At 40.4% G+C, this 18,299-nt stretch overlaps 2 protein-coding genes across 2 annotated transcripts; both read right to left on the bottom strand.

Annotated features, from left to right (window-relative positions):
- Window positions 1–50: 50 nt before the first annotated feature.
- Window positions 51–3,977, bottom strand: TM35_000391800 (tRNA exportin; the record flags this gene model as incomplete). Its single annotated transcript, XM_029029696.1, has 1 exon — window positions 51–3,977. One exon carries the CDS (start codon window positions 3,975–3,977, stop codon window positions 51–53), a length of 3,927 nt encoding a protein of 1,308 aa, XP_028879072.1.
- Window positions 3,978–4,766: 789 nt separating this feature from the next.
- Window positions 4,767–17,969, bottom strand: TM35_000391790 (phosphatidylinositol kinase related protein; the record flags this gene model as incomplete). The annotated part of the gene is made up of 1 exon (XM_029029695.1): window positions 4,767–17,969. The coding sequence occupies one exon, from the start codon at window positions 17,967–17,969 to the stop codon at window positions 4,767–4,769; it is 13,203 nt and encodes a 4,400-aa protein (XP_028879071.1).
- Window positions 17,970–18,299: the final 330 nt, after the last annotated feature.

Genomic DNA, 18,299 nt, shown 5'->3' with positions numbered 1-18,299 from the left:
TTTCCCTTTAATCTCTTCTATCTCTCTCTTCTTTGTTTGTTTTTTTCTAATCATCCTCCTTGTTGTTCTTTAGCCTTCTGCAACATATTCCGAAATCGCATCTTCATCTCCATTGAGAATCCCGCACTTTCATCCTGCAGGACCTTCACAAGACCCGCCGCCTCCTCCGCCCCAACAAATGATTGCAGAGTGGTGTACAACAACACACATAAGGAGGAATCGTATGGACCAAGTCCACGCATTAACGCCTTCAGAAGATTACCAGACTCACCAATGAGAAATAAATTCTTCGCATCTCTCACATCAAAGGCGGGTGAGAGAAATCGACGAAGTATGGTGGGTACAGCATCATTTAACATGAACAAGAGCCAATTCCGATAACTCTCAGACATATCCATTGTACACATACAATTCCCACTACTGTCAACACAAGTATTTCCTCCACCCCCACCTCCACTAGTATTACTACCAAAGGCGTTGTTATGATGGTTAGTATTATTATTATTATTACTATTGTTATTGTTTTGATTATTATTATTATTGTTACTATTGTTACTATTACTATTATTATTATTATTGTTTGTATTCTCTGCGGCGGCTTGAGTCATCTTTGTCATGATCTGCAGTGCGAGCTTTGGCAAATCCGCCTCCCCTGTGAGATACAGAGCGGCGAGTAGTTGTTGCAGCAGCGGCGTGAGTTCACTGTGTGGAAGTGCCAACAACACCGACGTGCATCCCGCCTGCGTGGCGCCGTGCAGGACGGCGAAGAGTTGCCGGTAAACTTCACGCCGCTCCCGCGCCGACTCGGAGATCACATTACACAACTGCAACTCCACACCTCCCACTATTCCCAGTTGTTGTAATTGCTGTGGATCCTGCGAATTCTGAGATTCCTGCGATTGTAATTGTAGATTTAGTTGTGATGGTGATAGTGGTTGTTGTTGTTGTGGTGGTGGTGGTTGAATGGAGTCATCCTGCACTCCTCCAATGTTGGCGGCGATGTGTGGAAGTAAAGCGGGAAGTGTGGAGTTGAGAAGTTCCGCCGCCCGCCCCCCGCCGCCGCTGCGGTGGACTAACAACAACAGCAATCGCAGCAGCCGCGCCAACTCCCCTGGTGTTGAGATACACCCCAACGTGTGAGTGAGATAAGGCGCCGCATACACGGCTATACAGGAATAGGGAAGTGTGTGGACCATTTGTGTAAAGTACTGCGCCGCCCGCTCCCGCACAGAAACAGAGGCATGCCAACTCACAAGTACATTCACCACCTCACGAGTGACACCGTGAAAGATATCCGCCGCAATCGCATCTACAGGACTAATACTATTAATAGTATTATTATTATTATTGTTAGGGCTATTAGTGTTACTATTACTATTACTATTATTATTATTATTATTATTATTAAGGGTAGCATCATTGTTCACAATACCATTACCGCGTAGGCCCTTCGCTAACGCACTCAAAAACGAAATGGCATCCGCCACCAACTCCGCATAAGCAGAATCCCCACCAACACCACTATTAGAAGAAGTAGAAGTACTAACTTGATTTAATGAAGCGGCAGAGGCCACGTCGCGTAGGTTCTGTACAACGGATTGTGTAACCTGCACAATCATCATTTCCCCTTCATTGGCAGTTCCCGCTGGAGATGTTATTTGCATCACACTTAATAAATTACCTGTCGCCTCATATAGTTCCCGACGATCATTTGGTAAAAGCACATCTGAGGAAAATATTGTATACAGCGCACTAACAATATCATGCTTGTGTGGGAGTAAATTACCCTTAAGAAGTTGTACGAGATGCGCAAAGAGATAACAAATACGTGCACGTACACGAGGATGACGATTTGTCACTCCATGCGGTAATAATAACAATCGCTGCAGTAAAAGTGGAATATATTCCTTATGATACACAAAGAATGCGTAGTAGCGGTCAAAGACTTCAAAATAACTGATATGTACCACAGGAGATGGACACTGGGCAATATACTCGGAAGAGAGAACAATAGAAAGAAGTTCTGAATACTCATTTTTTGCATCCCGCAAATTCTCCATTCGAATATATTCTCCTAATTCATAGAAATAACGTAACGCCGCCTCTATCTCTTCTGGAGTGTTACTATTACCACTATTACTATTACAATTACCACCACCACCAACAGAAATATTACTGCTACTCATCATTCCAACACCACCACTATTATTACTACCACCACTCACACATTTATCACTAGAGCATACCCCTTCAAAATGCCCTTGTTGTTGTTGTTGGTATTGTTGACCTTCAGTAGCTTCATTTCCATTTAATACACCATTATTACCATACAATATTCTCCCTTCTTCTCCTTCACCATTTTCCCCACCAATTCCAGCAGCGCGTTTAACTACCATTTGCAAATGTTGTTTTACTAGAGAGCCGTAACGGCGAAAAAGCAAACGTGTAAGGGTATGTAATTGTTTACGTTGATCAATCACCTCATCACACCAGATAAGATCTTCTCTTAAAGAAGCTCCACGTATTACTGTGTGATTATACAGTATTGGAAGTAACTGTAAAGCTTGTTCCTCACGTAATGCAGTAGATTTAATATATATATGCACAAATGGTAAAAGAGCGTTGCTTACCTCATTGTTATTAAGACTTAAAAGAAGTAACAGTTGTTCAAGAACATTATCTAATGCCGTACGCACCATATAAAGTGATTCCACAGTGAAGTTTCCATCATCTGATGGAAGTGTTCCTAGTGCACTATTTTTTCCGTTAATCATAGTATAATTAGGATTAGTAAAAGTATTAGTATTATTCCCATCATCATTACCCGTGTTATTACCTTGATAAGAGTAATAATGAGATTGATCCTGCTGCTGTTGTTGTTGTTGTTGTTCTTGATGCTGTGAATTAAGATTAAGATTATTCGTATTACCAGTATTTTTATTCTTCTCCTCCAATGTAGTGGAGATATGATCATATAGTGATAACAATTGTTCTGCTACTGCCCGTACAAGTCTTGCGGTAACCTCAAGAGAGTTCACATCCTCTTCTGTCTCTGGTGGTACTTGTAAAAGAAGACTGACAATACGTGGAAGTGAATCAATGATATTTAATGTTCGCAGCGATTCCATCTTCGCCGCTGGCTGCTGTTTCTTCTCTACAAGACTATAAATACACTCACATGCGGCATCCCGAACAGCGGGTGTCGTCACAAGAAAGTAGAGTAAATTGATCCAATCAGCTGTGATAAATAAGGTAACATCTACCCACTCAATATAGGTTTGTACAACAGAGAGACAAATACGCACAATCTCTGGAGCCCGTAAACGACAATTACATAAAATAACATACCATGTAGATACTGCACGGGGCATTACATGTTCACGCATAGCGTCTTTTAATTCCATATCTCGTGCTCGCTGTTCCCGTCCACGATCTGCACGTGATCGCACCGACACCACCCGCTCATCAATATACTCAAAGAGACGAAGAACATACACCGTAACGGCATCACTCACATGTGGAAGAGTACTGCTGCGGGCAAGGAGTTCAAAGGCATCATCAAAGAAAGATCGCCAACGGGATGGAAAAAATACCTGCAGACCAGCCACCATCATTTGGGCATGTTTATTCGCGAGGAACTCCATCGGCTGTCGCTGCTCTGCTGTACAGGAGAAGAAAAAGCGGTAAATAAAAGAGAAGAGTGTACGATACACCTCCCCCGCCTGTTCATCACTAATACCACTGGCGAGACTTGGCAGATGATGCATGATGGTATTAAATGCCCAACAACAACGAACATCACTAAGTGGTTCATTACTGATGATGTGAAATGATAAATTAAGGCCCTCAGCGGTGGCGCGAAGTGCCATGAGATAACTTTCCGCCTCTCGTCGTTGTTGTTGAGTGATGCCAGGATGAAACATGTGCGTTATCTCCATCGCACGGGTGAAGTGATTCGTAGACGTTGGTGTTAACATCTGGACTGATACAAGTAGTGAGTGAGAGAGAGACACACAACGCAATGCAGGGGGTGTTATTTTATTATTATTATTTTTTTTTTTTAAAGGAACGAATGAGTGAATGAATATATAATAATAATAACAATAATAATAATAAGCAATAAGGATTGTGGATCAATTTACCTATCTAAACTATCAATCTTTCTCTCTATCTATCAATTAATATATCTAATATATATTAGATATATATTTAGATGGATAGAAGAATAAAGATATACCCTAAAAAAAAAAGGGAAAACAATTTTTTTTTTTTAAAAAGAAAACAACACAACGGTTGCTAAAAATAAAATTCATTAAAGGAAATAAAGAAGAAAGAAATAAAAAGAAAGACAAAGAAAGAGGAATTAAAGAGAGATAGATAAAAAATATATATCTTTATCAAACAACAAGATTGTAATCAGAAAGATTAAAAAAAAAAAAAACATACAAACACATACCAAAACATATTAAAAATGCAAGCAAAACTGGTTTCACTCATATCTTTTCGTTCCTTCTTTATACCCTCATATAACCCAATCTGTATTCATCATACTTTTTTCTCTCTCCTCTTCTGTCAGTATATGAGAACGCAATCACAAAAAAGAAAAGAAAATGAAGGAACATTCCTCATTCTTACCGGTTTTCAAGATCTCACCGAGATCCATACACCAGAAATAAATAAAAAAAAAAAAAAAAAAACAGAGAATCAACTCTCTTATCCCCTGGTAAAATACACCCAATCCTTATATATATATATATATATATATATTATACCCATGGCGACCATCCATCAAACATGTAGGCAAGCAACTCTGTATTCTGTGCTGTTTGCAACAGTTTGTGTACATGTGTTGGTACGCCCAGTAGTTCCCCAGACTCATATCCCTGAATTTTCTCCGCCACGCGTGAGAGTGTTCGCTCCGCATCCGCAAATGTTGGCTTTTGTCGACGCACCGCCCCTAAATCCCTCTGCCGCGGTGTGGCGTCGCCCATCATCATCATCGTCGTCGTTGTCTTTTCATTTTTCCGCCCATTCTCCTCCTCTTCTGGTCGCCGCTGCGGCTGCGGGACTACGGTCACTGCCCAGAGGGCCAGCGGGTCATGTGCGCAGGCCTCCAGAATAGTCATGAGAAGTTCCTTCTGCCCTCGCAAGACCTGCAGAGTGCCCTCGCAGTGGCGGCGGAAGGGCCCGTCGGCTCCTCGCAGGCCGAGTCCATCCACAATATTGCGTGTAAGCCGAAAGGGCACAAGCTCCGGAACTGGCAGAAGTTTTCCTTGATCAAAGGCCATACCAAGATCAATGTGAACAAGCTCTGCACGTTGGGTGTGTAGTAAGAGATTATTGCTGTGTCGATCACCAAGTCCAACAATGTATCCAAGTATACTAGAGGCAGCTACACTACGTGTATATGCTTCACGCCGCTCAAGCCACTCTTGTGGAGTAAAGAAGTGTTCAAGAAAGAAATAATGTAATGCGGGTGTGAATTCAGCATATAAAGCAAGTAATGTATCATGTTTCTGTGTCTTGCTAGCATCATGTAATCTCTGACGACACTCAAGTGTTGTTGGTTCTCCAGGAAAATAACGCTCATGAGCTCCTGTGGGTAACTTATTCTTACTGCTAGTACTACCTTCACCATTAAGATAATGACCAAGTGGAATAGTACCATCAACCCATTCAATAATTCCAACCGTAGGTGCAAGAGGAATTACACTATATGTAGAAACATGTAAATGTTGAGTTGCCCTTTCTTTAGCTAAAAGTTCATTTGATAAATCAAATACTTGTTCAATAAGACTATCTTGACGTAAATCATCTTCAGATTTAAGAAGTTGACGCACAATACGTCCATCACTAAGTACACATCGAAGGGCTTTAGGAAGGTTTATACCTCCATGTGTCGTAAATCTTTCCTCATAAAATGCAACCCGAGGTAACATCATCAATTGATCCTGTAAGAATGATGATGTACTAGTTTTAGTATTAGTATTAGTATTAGTACTAGTAGTAAAGTTGTAGGTTGAAAATGAGTGTGGAAGTGTTAATGTAGGAGGTGGAATACATAAATTTTTCATGGAACTCTCCATAATCATAAAATCTAGAGGAATACGATGTTCAGATCGGCGACCATCGTGTACACGGTAAAAAGCAAGTTGTATATACGCCGCTGAAAGTTTTTCCGCATCACATACAATCCGTTTTCGCCATTCCGCATCATCATTTTTACTTCTACTCCCATCATTATTATTATTTTTATTGTTATTAGTAGTAGTAGTAGTAGTAGTAACATCTGAAGTTGTTATCTTCATTGTACGAAGAATACGACGTGCAAGTGTAACTTTCTTCTCATCCACTACATGCAATCCACCACCGTTCGCTGCTGCCGCTGCGGCTGCGGCTGGTCCAAACTGATGTCCATTCGCAAGTGCCAACAGCGGCCAAACCGCATGTAATGGTCGTTCCATTGCAATACGCAGGACGAGTTCCTCAAGATTGGCATCATCTAATGATGTTCCCAGTTGGGCGACCAGTTGTGAATATAATGGAAGGAATTTATGCAGTGGGGTGTTCTCCATCGCTTTGCGAAGAACCCGCGAGGTGGCTGAAACCGCACATGTGGATTCCGTTAAGTGTCGATCATCCAATCGCTCATCATGATGAAGCCATAAGGAGACAAAGCCAAAGACGGCAAGAAGATCATCAGATCCACACGGTCCACTGTATTGTAGAAACCGTGCATAGGCATTCAATGCACTCCGACGATAAAGTGCATATGTTTCCACCTCCCGCATCCACTCCTGTTCTTCACGTGCGGTTTCTACACGAATTACACGAATACGACGTTGAAGAATTCTTCTCTCTTCTTCACTTAATTCAGCACCGGAGCGTTGTTGTTGTTGTTCCAGTTCTATACGAATACGACGGGATTCTTCAATACTTTGCTGTAATGTGCGATATTCTTCACTACGCAGTCGTGTCGCGATATCACGTGCGAGCATATGACACATACGTGCAAGTTGTAAACTACATCCACCTGTGCGATCACTACTAGCACATGCTGTTAAGAATGGATCTCGTACTAATTGTGAAAGAGGAACCAAACGGGCTTCTTTAGCCCATATCACTAATTGTTCAACTATTGGAGGCATAAGAGGAGCATCTTTTGGTAATGGAAACCAAAAACCATTAGTGTTGGGGAAACTAGAATCCAATACTCCTGTTTCTTTGGATGAAGACCCTAACATTGATGTTGATGTTGATGATGTTGTTATGTTCTGTAAAATAGCAATGGCACGATGTGTTTGTCCACTTACAAACTCCGCACGTGCCTGCACAAGTGCAAGAAACGCCGGAACTGGCAATCCACACAATGTTCTCGCATTCTCCAGAGAAGTACCATTTACATGCTTTACTATTATATCCTTCTCGTTGTTCTGATTCTTACTCTGATTATCCTCAATCCTCTTCCTCTTATTATTATTATTATTATTATTATTATTATTATTATTATTATTATTAACATCCTGAATTACCTGATAAGAGACCTCCTGATATGCTGAGAGCCATTGCTGTACGAGAAATGGTTTATTCCCACGAAGAGCCCGCTCACTACAACACTCCAAATGTGATAACCACCACTGCGGTTGACGGTAGGCAATACACAACTGCTGTTGTACACTATCCAGTAATTCTAACTCTCGATAAGGTGCATGTACATGCGATAATCTCGCCTTAACCCACTTTGGTGGCGGTTGTGTAGAAGTACAGAGAAGTTTTCCACATTGTCTTCCACATTCTTCAATACAATGTACAGCCTCTGCTTGCAGCATTGTGTGAAACCAATTGGTTGTATCAATCTGCCAGGCAAGTTGCTGTTGCGCTTGTGTAGACCATCGCTGTGCCTCATGATAATCCCGACGATGAATACTTCGAAGAGCAAAAAATATTCCTTCATCCATGGAAACAAAGGATGGTAATAACAATTCATGCTGTTGATGTTGTTGTTCCTTTGCTATTGTCTCTAAACAGTTATCATCCCAACGACCAAGACGCCAGAGTGCAGAGGCTAATGCCGCTCTTAACTCGGCATGATCATTGTTTTCACCTTGTAGTGAAAGAACACCAACAGACGAATTGAAATTTTGCTTCACCGCTGCAAGAAGCATTTCTACTGCCGTATCGGTAGCACCTAAATTCATTAACGCATTTGTCTTTTCCAATAATAAACGTGTCTTGGAATAACAATAATTACTACTCTCATTATTACCATTAATATTATTATTATTATTGTTTATCATATTAGCACACTCCAAACGGTCTAGCAGGAGTAGAACAGACTGCCATCTATTACAGTTCTTCTCATGTTCAATACGTTGCATTGGGTGCCGCAGAAAGAATGCCTCTTCCCACGGAGTTGTGCTGCAGTACTCCGCAGTGCCCTTTTCACAAGGCAACACCGGTAAATTGTGTGATTGCCTGAATGTAGTGGTTTCCACATTATCTGTATTTACATTATCATCATCATCATCATTACTATTACTAGTTCGATTCTTGTTGTATACATCACAATGACTATCCTCACGAAATTGCAGTGCCGCCTCTGCATCTACAAGAATACTCTGCACGGTTGAACGAAATGTAAAGAAACGTTGGGCTATTTCTGTACGTGCCTCATCTTCACGTAATTGTCGTCCACGGGTATCACGATATTGTGCACGCTGAGCCGAGGGAAACAAAATAGAGTATTGCTGTTGATTTTGATGTTGCTGCTGGTGTGATTGTTGTTGTTGTTGTTGTCCAGCAGATAGAGAAGCAACAGAAGGAATACCTTTACGTTTTCCAAATAATGACTCTCCACTAAGTTCTGTAAATAATATAGCGAGATATGGTTCATGACAGGTAACGGCAGCCGCAGCAAGAGTTAGTGGATTTACATCGGATAACCAATACGACTCCCGCATATCGGATATCTCTGGTAATTCACCATAGGCACTAGGTGTAAACAGTGGAAACGTAAGTGTTTGGGCGGCTGTTTCCATCTCACTTGCCAGCATACGCGCTAATGGGTGAGATCCACTAATACTATTATCATTACTATCCGGCCGAATCCCACGACTACGAACAACTGTCATTAACACTGATCGACACATATTTAAAGCTCGTAGAAATAAACGTGTGGTATGTTGATATTGACGTGCCTGTTGAAAGAGACAAGTTTCCAGTAAATTAGACCACACCACACGATGTCCTCGTTGGGTTTCACTTTCTTTAAGAAGCATCACATGTAGAAATAGAATAGGTAAAAAATCTTCCATAAACTTTACAAGACTACCACCCATCCAACATCTGGAAGGTAATGGTAATAATATACTGTGAAGAACAGTAGAAACTGTACTAAATCGATGTTGGAGATTATACTGTCGAATAAGTCCAATAAGAAAAAGTCGAAGAAATCGTGTGGGATCTTCATCTACACGTAAAGCATCCCACACTCTCTCATCACGGAGAGATGCCACAGACAACACCTCCTCATCTGAAGAGAAATAAAAAAGAGATAATGGAATCCCATGAAGATGTCGATGAAAGACTTGAATCTCATCAAGGTGAATAAATGCGGTGGAACCACTATTAAAATTAGACTCTTGTTCTTTTCTTTTCTCATCTTCTCGAATGAGTTGTAGGCTTCGCTGAATAAGTTGACCTTCATCCCCACCATTTCGTCTACGCGATGTTGTCGCTACAGACTCTTTGGTACGTTTTACAGATGATGTATCAAGAGCAAGATCCACTATTTGTTTCTCTGCAATATCACATCTTTTATTATTTTTATCTTTATCATTATTATTATTATTATTATTATTATTATCCATAGTGGTATTACCACAAAGCCAACCACGAAGAGTTATTGAGGCGATATATGCAATACAAGCATCGGTATCAAAAGAGAGTCGATAAAGTTGTTCCACATGTTGTCTATATAATTGATGTAAAACCTCATCTAATGGTAATTCTTGTAGTGTTTCTTGTATTTTACCAGTTGGGGAAAGTAAAGCATCTACATCACTCTCCGCACCGGCTTCTATAAAACACCAACATAAAGCCCGTAATAAACGAAAAGCGTTTAATTGAACATCTCTATTAGTAGCTTGTAATACCATAGTAGTAGTAGTAGTAGTAGTAGAGATTTGCCCTGGACCACCTATATTATTTATTTCTGCAAATGGATCTGTACTATTAGCATTCGTATTTACAAAAATATCATCTGCACACACGAGAGAAAAAAGATGTTGAATTACATGACAACAAGTCTCATAAATCATCTGAAAAGTTAATATCCCTCTAGAGGATTTTGTACTTTCCTTTTCCTTATGTGTATACATGCGTATGAATTTAACAAATGCCCAACGGGAGTGGTCCACAGCGGCAGCCACTTCTGCATAGAAAGAAGATGCCGGTGCACCAGAAACAAGAACACTCGTTCGTAGTAATGGAAGAATACTTTCAATACGTCGTTTAGCATCATCCAAAGAAGTGGATAAACCCTGTTTTTTTATTCTTTCATTTTCTTCTTTCTCTTCAACTATTTCTACTTCTTCTTCTTCTACTTCTACTACTACTTGTTGTTGTTGTTGTTTGGAATTCCCCTTTTCTCCTTTAACGGGTGTTGGTTCGTTATTATATTGTGTGTGATGCATTTGCCAATCTCGTTCCTGCAATGTTGTGTCTATGCGGCAAATAGCCGTCCACGTGGTAGCGACAACACGAGATTCCTCTGATAATGAAAGCAACACTGTACACAAAAAAGCCTCATCCGCAGCCGTCACTCTTCTTTTATTATTATTATTATTATTATTATTATTATTATTATTATTTGAAGTGGCGATGGACCAAACATATAATAAGACATTACAAACCGTTGGTCGGGCATCCACAGAGGTCATAAGAATATTTCCACATATACGTAATACTGTATGGAGAATATGTGGAACTTCTTGATCAGTTAATAATTCACGACTCCACCATCGTTTAATAATTTCTTCAAGAAGTAAAACTATCATCATACGTCTTTCTCCACGATGAGAACCATATGTAAGACAAACATACAAATGTTGTAATAACACATATGCATGATCACCAGCATCACTAGCAAAAAATGCATCTACTACTTTTGTTTTTATTGATCCACTAAATAATGGATCTGACAGTGTAATGGGTTTCAATGTGGTTGTTACTGCAGCCGTTGTTGTTGAAGAAGATACTATTGATGTTGAGGATGATGATGATAATAACGTATTTGTTCCTCCAACCGTCTTTGTTAACGCAATGGTTTCACAGAGCATTATAACTGAATTGTACATTTGTTGAATTCCAACGATTGGTGTTAAAACTCCAACAAGTTCTACAAATCGACACAAAATAGCATCCGCATGATGATGAACAAGAGATATATAATGAGGCGAAAGTGTACTTCGCAACCACTCCAATGCCAAATGTGCAGCTTCCGATACATCTTCATATCGTTCCTCATATTGTTGTTGTTGTTGTTTTCGGTTTCTTTCTTTACATCGCCGGGAGGCCGCTGCAAAAAGAAATAAACGGGACATAATATCTGGAAAGTACGCTACTACACATTCTGTTAATAGTGAAGTACTGCGTACAGGATTTTCTACCTTATCGGTTGTTTGTTTATACCAAACCGCTAATCGCCATAAGAGTTCATTTGGACTCATAAACGCAACAGCCTCTTCACTATCCCCACGTCTGGCACTACACAAGAGAGCGAGTGGTAAGAGTGTAGAGATGAGGGATTCATACATGTGATGTGGTTTTGTATATCCAAAGCAGTGAAGGGGAAGTGCCTCTATGGGATGACCCAATCGCCATAACCAATCAAACAGTAATCGTTCACGATGATATTGACATAACTGTTGAGCATTCATTCCATATCCATTTCCACTTGTAGGTGTACTTCTTACCATCATAGTAGTGGAGGTAGTAATCAAGTTATTTCTTCCACCAACGCGTGTGTAGTTTCCAATAAGTTCAAGACATTCAATAATAAGTCCTCTATGTGCAAATCCGTGTCTTGCCCAACACTCCAGAAGAGTACAGATAATATCCGCCTCCATCACCGGCGCCGCCCGTGCAGCTTCACCAAGAGCACGTAAACTAGTAGCGCAGAGCATTGGACTTAACGAGACAATTCCCTCCTTTGCGCGGTATAATAATTCATGAAGAACGAGAAGGGCATTTTGTGTAAATCGACTAAATAACCATCGTACTTGTAATGCTGTGTGGCGTCTAACCATATAGGATGTCTTTGTAGAAAGGAATGAGAAGAGATATTTACCAAGTTTCTCTGCTACACGGGCCTCACAGCGGAAGAGCATGGTGTTAATACTAGATAATACCGCACATTGAAGTTGTGGAGTTAACATTGGCATATCACTTCGACAAGTGTCGGTTAATTGATCTACAAAAGTCTCTAGTAATCGTCCCTCTTCCAGTAATAAGAATGCATTTGAACCCGTACGTCGTGTTGTTTTTCTCCCTTCATTCACCCTTAACTGTTGTTGTTGTTGTTGAGGCAAACCATTATCCATATCATCATCATTACCATCATCATTGAGAGAAGATAGAGCGCTGGAAGGTCGACAAGGTGCGTAACTACTAAAGGTACAAAATATACCCAAAGCCAAACCATAACGATATCGTGCAAAGAGCGTTTCACGTAATTTCTGTGCCGCTACTCGTGCCTGTGCATCTTCACATGTTTCATGTAAAACTTGCAATAACTTCAACAGTGCATCCACCACCACAAGTGAAGGCGGTAGAAACGGATATGGTTTCAACACATCCCGTACAACCCCCGTCGTCGTCGTCGTCCCACTATGGATGTTACTATTATTATTATTATTACTACTATGGATATTACTATTATCATTACTGGATGGGAGGAGTCCATCCCGTTCAAGAATAGCAACAATCGCAGCGGTAACGTGTGCGGGTTGCACAAGAGGATCTGCCGCTGCTGCCATCACACGTGTGTGCCGCACAGCCGCGAGCACAGCGCCTAATAACGCACAACTCAATCGCACCATCGCCTGCACCGCCGCCGTACTGCCCTCACAACCCACAGAAGAGATCGTATGTGTATTCATATTATTATTATTATTATTATTATTATTATTATTATTGTTTGTAGAAGAAGCAGTAGAACCAGCCGCAGCAGCAGCAGCAGTATTGTTGAGTGGAGCCAAACCGGCATTTAGTGCACGGCGGGCAATCGCACCCGCAAGTGCGAGTGGAGTCTGCCGCGGTTCAAACAATGCAAAGTCCGCCGCCAACAAGACCGTGCCAACATCCGCAAACAACACAAGAAGAGCCCGCAGTACCGCACGATCCCGCACGAGAGATCCCCGCAGCAGTCGTGTAGTGATATGCCGACAGGTCCACATAACGGCGTAGAAGAGTGAACCACGCGGTGAGAGACGCCGGAGAACCGTCGCCGGGGCGTCAAAGAGAAGAGAGGCTGGTAGACTCGAAAGTATATGAAGATCATTCCCCTCATCTCCTCCACTATACCTCGTCTTTTCTTCTTCTTCTTCTTCCTTTTCTTTTTCTTCTTTGGGGTTTATAATGTTGATTTCATTATCACCGGGCCGCAGACGTGAACTCCGTGGTAAGTGCCATACACCAAGACGATAGAGGCGAAGAAGAAGATGCAGCAATTGAACAGCATGAATACAAATTGTGCGTTGGGCAAGCGCCACAGAATCTTCATCCACAATGCGTTGTTGTTGCTGTTGTTCTTGTTGTTGTTGATTGGGATTTGCAGGAGTCATAACGGAGGCTGCCCCGGCTGTTCGTGCACGTTCTGCTAATTCCACAATTGATTTTGAAATCTCCGCTGCTAATACTTCCGTTACTGAAGAAGGCACATCTCCATAACGTAGTCGTCCTCCATGTAATTCAGATTCCTCTTCCTCCACATGATCACCATTCTCCGCATGAGTAAAAGAACTACCACTATTATTATTATGGAAATTAGATGAACTTTCTTCTACTCTTGCTGATGTTGAAGAAAGAAACTCATTCAATAAGAGCCAATGCCCTTCCGCAGCTTCACAAGCCGCTGCAGGTACATGTGTTTGTGGTGTAATAAATGATGATTCAATCAGTCGACGTGATTGTGCCAATATTTGTTTCATTCTCTGCAGAGATGCCGCTGTTTTACCTGCACTTCCACTAACACTATTCCCACTACCCATAGTGGCTACTGTAGAGGGAAATGAAGATGAGGAAGATATAGTTTTATGTGTTCCATTAAAGGACGCATCTCTTAAAGTAGAATGAAGAGAGTTTTGTAAACCCATTTCTCCTTCTATTGCTGTGAGACATGTAGCCAATAAATGATCCTCTGCTAAACGTAATGTCTGTAAAAAGAAATTTGCTGCAGCCGATGAAGCAGCAGGAGTATCGGTATCATGACGCCATACCACACCACTATCATGTGGATAGAAACAAACAGCATGGGAAATACCAGTCACTATAAAAGAAATACCTGTTGAAAGACGTACAGCTACTGAAGGAAGATCTACTAAAGAACTTCCATGTTTTATTCTGTAAGAATTATGAAGTCTATGTTGTTGTTGTTTTTCCATAGCATGATGTCTGGAAACAATTTCTGGAGATATGGCACCATAGTGATGATAAGATGATAAGAAATGTAACATGGCATAAAAGAGTCCAGCAGGAATAACAGTTCGCGTATTCTGTACACTACCACAAGCAGCAGCAATGAGTGAAGCCATCATAGCAGGTGGAGGTGAAGAATGATTATGTCTATTATTATTATTATTATTATTATTATTATTAGACTCTGGTGGAGATATTGAAGTTGTTGTTAATACTGTTTTCCCTCCTCCCTCTGTTGGAAGTGTACTGTGAAGAATAGCTCGAATCCGTGCGGTAATAGCATTAAAATGTGCAGCGGATTGAAGTCTTCCACGTTCCTCACTTCGCACAAGTAGTGGTTGATATCCCACCATCGCAGACTCCATCAGTAATCCCAACAAACGATACACCTGTTCTTTTGGTTGACTCTCATCATCCCGTTGGGTGGTGGCGGTGGGAATATATCGACGTACAAGCCAACGAAAGATTTGTTGTTGACATCCAACAGAAGTACGTGGGGCCACAGCATGAAGAACGGCGAGAAGTAATGTTTCCAGTCTCACACCATAATAAGGAAAAAGTGGTAAAAGTGCATTTTGTACGAATAATGTACATTGACGTTCACTGAAGCCAAGAGTCGTGGCGGGTTGTGCTAAGAGATGTAAAAGAAAGAGCGAACCATCCTTGACGAGATCTTGTACTGCCGCCGCACTAAGTGGTCCACCAGTAGTAGTAGTAGTTGTTGTTGTAGTAGTAGTAGTAGGAATAGAATAATCATTATCTATACCTTTATGGGTATCGTAAGGATCATCTTCCATCTCATTAAGATAATCATCACTTTGTCGAGCTTCGGTATTTACTCTGCTTGTTGTTTCTTGTTTGTTCTCAAAGAAGAAAAGAGAACGAAATAACTGTATGAGTCTATCTCCTGGTTGAATAGGCATCATACGTCCTTTTATTTCTTTAGTTTCCACAGATTCATTATTCTCCCCATGATCATTAGGATGACTATCAACACTATTATTATCATCTCGAGTTCTTTTTCTGCCTTTTCCAATCATTTCTGATTCTTCATTCAACGGTAATGCCTGCGCTCCCATCTCCATCGCTACTGCCCTAGTAGAGTTCATAGGAACAACAACACTATCATTATTATTATTACTATTAGTAGTATTAGTATTCGTATTCGTATTAGCATTGGCAGTTGAGGGGAGTTCCATATAGGCATTATAGGTACAACAAGCAAGATACACTACGACTGCTCCAAAATCAAATAATGCCGCTAATGGAGAACATGGGAAGTGAAATAACTCACGGCGTGAGACTAGACTAAATTCACTACGTGCAACCGTAAAGAGTTGTAGTGTAAATGGTAATACAATTTCATGTAATAGTGTGAGAGAACGAGGGGCAATGGGTGGTGTATTGTGAGATGCAAATTTACCATTTTTTTCATCTCTATGATCCTTCTTCTTTTCCTTGGTGTTATTATTATTATTATTATTATTATTTGCAGCATCCCCATCCTGTGAGAGAGAATAAACATGCGGACGATTTCGATCAATATCCACCCGCACACATTCTCCCAGTACAGATGAGAAGCAAACACATATCTGTGTAGTCATAAAGGAAAGGGCCTCCATACGCCAACCATCTCGCCGTGTAGTTGCATAGAAAAAATGACAAAGCCATTTCACTAATTCCTGTGGAACTGCAGCGGCTAATGGATAATCATCACGGGCAACAGAAATAAGAACATTAAGGGCCATTAAAAGATGAGCCTCTAATCGTAATGCACTTGTAGGTCGAAGATGACGTTGAGTAGTTAAACGCACAAGCCATTGTATAAGAAGAGGTATGGTTACTTCTGTAGATATCTCCACAACTCCAGCTGTATCTTCACAAGGCATAAACACATTCATTAATTGCGGTGCACGAAAGAGTTGGACTAATAATGCCGCGTACGTCGTTCCTTCTTCCACGGAAAGGCGTGGACTATCATCATCTTCTGATAACCCACCCATACCCATACCACTGTTCATATTATTATTATTATTATTATTATTATTATTATTATTATTATTATTATTATTGGCGTTTCGACTCATCCCCATACTATTAATATCTTGACCATCTCCACCTCCTAATGATATAGTAGTATTAGTATTAGTAGTTTCTGTGCTGTTTGGTTCAAACATAGTTCTCTCCACAAGTCGTAATAATCGTACTGTAAGTTCCACAATAAAATTTGGCTGTAGGTTTGATAAATACCCCTCAAATTGAAATAATTGAAGTAACATCTGTGCATACTCCTGTCCACATACAGTGACTAACACTTCTGATTGTAATACTTCCAATGCATGTCGCATCAAACAAAACAACGGCACGGCATTTTTCCATAATAATGGAAGTGCGGTGTGATTGGGTGTCACTTCCCACAACACCTGCGGTACATGTAATCGACTCACACCAATAGATAATGCACTTGTGGCTGTTGCTATTGGATTTGCAGTGGAAAAGGAGAGAGATGTCATTTCTTCTGTTTCTGCAGCGGAACAACTCCTACCAGTTCTTCCTCCCACTCCTCCTCCTATAGATGTAGTAGTAGAGGAATTTAATATACTGTTATTACTATTATTACCATTATTACTATTATTATTATTAATATTGTTAGATGTCATGAGTGAGTTGGATTTAATAGATGATGAGAGTCTAAGAAATGATGGTAAATTCTGATGAAGGGTTTCTATTAAAGAACGCCATGGACGTATCACTTCTCCACGTAAACGTTTGGCCCGATTTTCTGTAATTACATCCAATTCTTCCTCTGCAGTGGCTAATGCTGATGATGAGGTTGGAAAAAAATCCCCACGTTTTCTTCCATTTATACTTGTATGGTTATTATTAGTATTATTATTATTATTATTATTAATATTAATATTATTATGAGAACGTCCAGCTGCACGTGTGGATGTGAATTGTCGTCTTTTCGCCATCGCTGCACAGTATTGTGTTAATGCCGGCCGCACAACACTTTCCAAGACAACAATAAGAATATTATTCGTTACGTGTTGTCCAAATACATTCTGTACATGCGTTCCACTTTGCTCAGCCACAGTGTCGAGAACCGTGCGAAGATCCAAAAGGGACTTTTGGGCTTCTCGAGTGTTGGTGCTTTGAATATCATTTACAATAGCGGTAAGGCGGGCTTTTAACATGGCGGTGTTTGTGGGAGTTCTATTTGTAGAGGAAACATTGGCGAGATCCATTACTCCAAATGATGATGATGTCATTATAAATAATAGTAATAATAAATAATAATAATAAATAATAATATTTCCAATCACAGAGAAACTCTGGTGAAAGAGAGTATAAACTGTAAAATGGAATGTATTTTATTCGTATATGGAACTATATATGTATATCTGTATCTATCTATGTGAATATGTATGTATGTATGTATGTATGTATGTGTTTTTCTTTGTATTTGGTATTTATCTGTGTTTTTTTTCTTTTTTAATGTCGAATTATCTTTTCTTTTTTTCTTTATATATATTTGTTTCTTTATTTCTGTTCGTTTCAATGACTATTTGTTTAATCTTTTTCTTCTCCCTTTCTTTCAA

The sequence above is a fragment of the Trypanosoma theileri genome (assembly GCF_002087225.1).
Source record: "Trypanosoma theileri isolate Edinburgh chromosome Unknown TM35_Tth_39_V1, whole genome shotgun sequence".
Lineage (NCBI taxonomy): Eukaryota > Euglenozoa > Kinetoplastea > Trypanosomatida > Trypanosomatidae > Trypanosoma > Trypanosoma theileri.
This window is presented reverse-complemented; position numbering and strand designations above follow the sequence as displayed.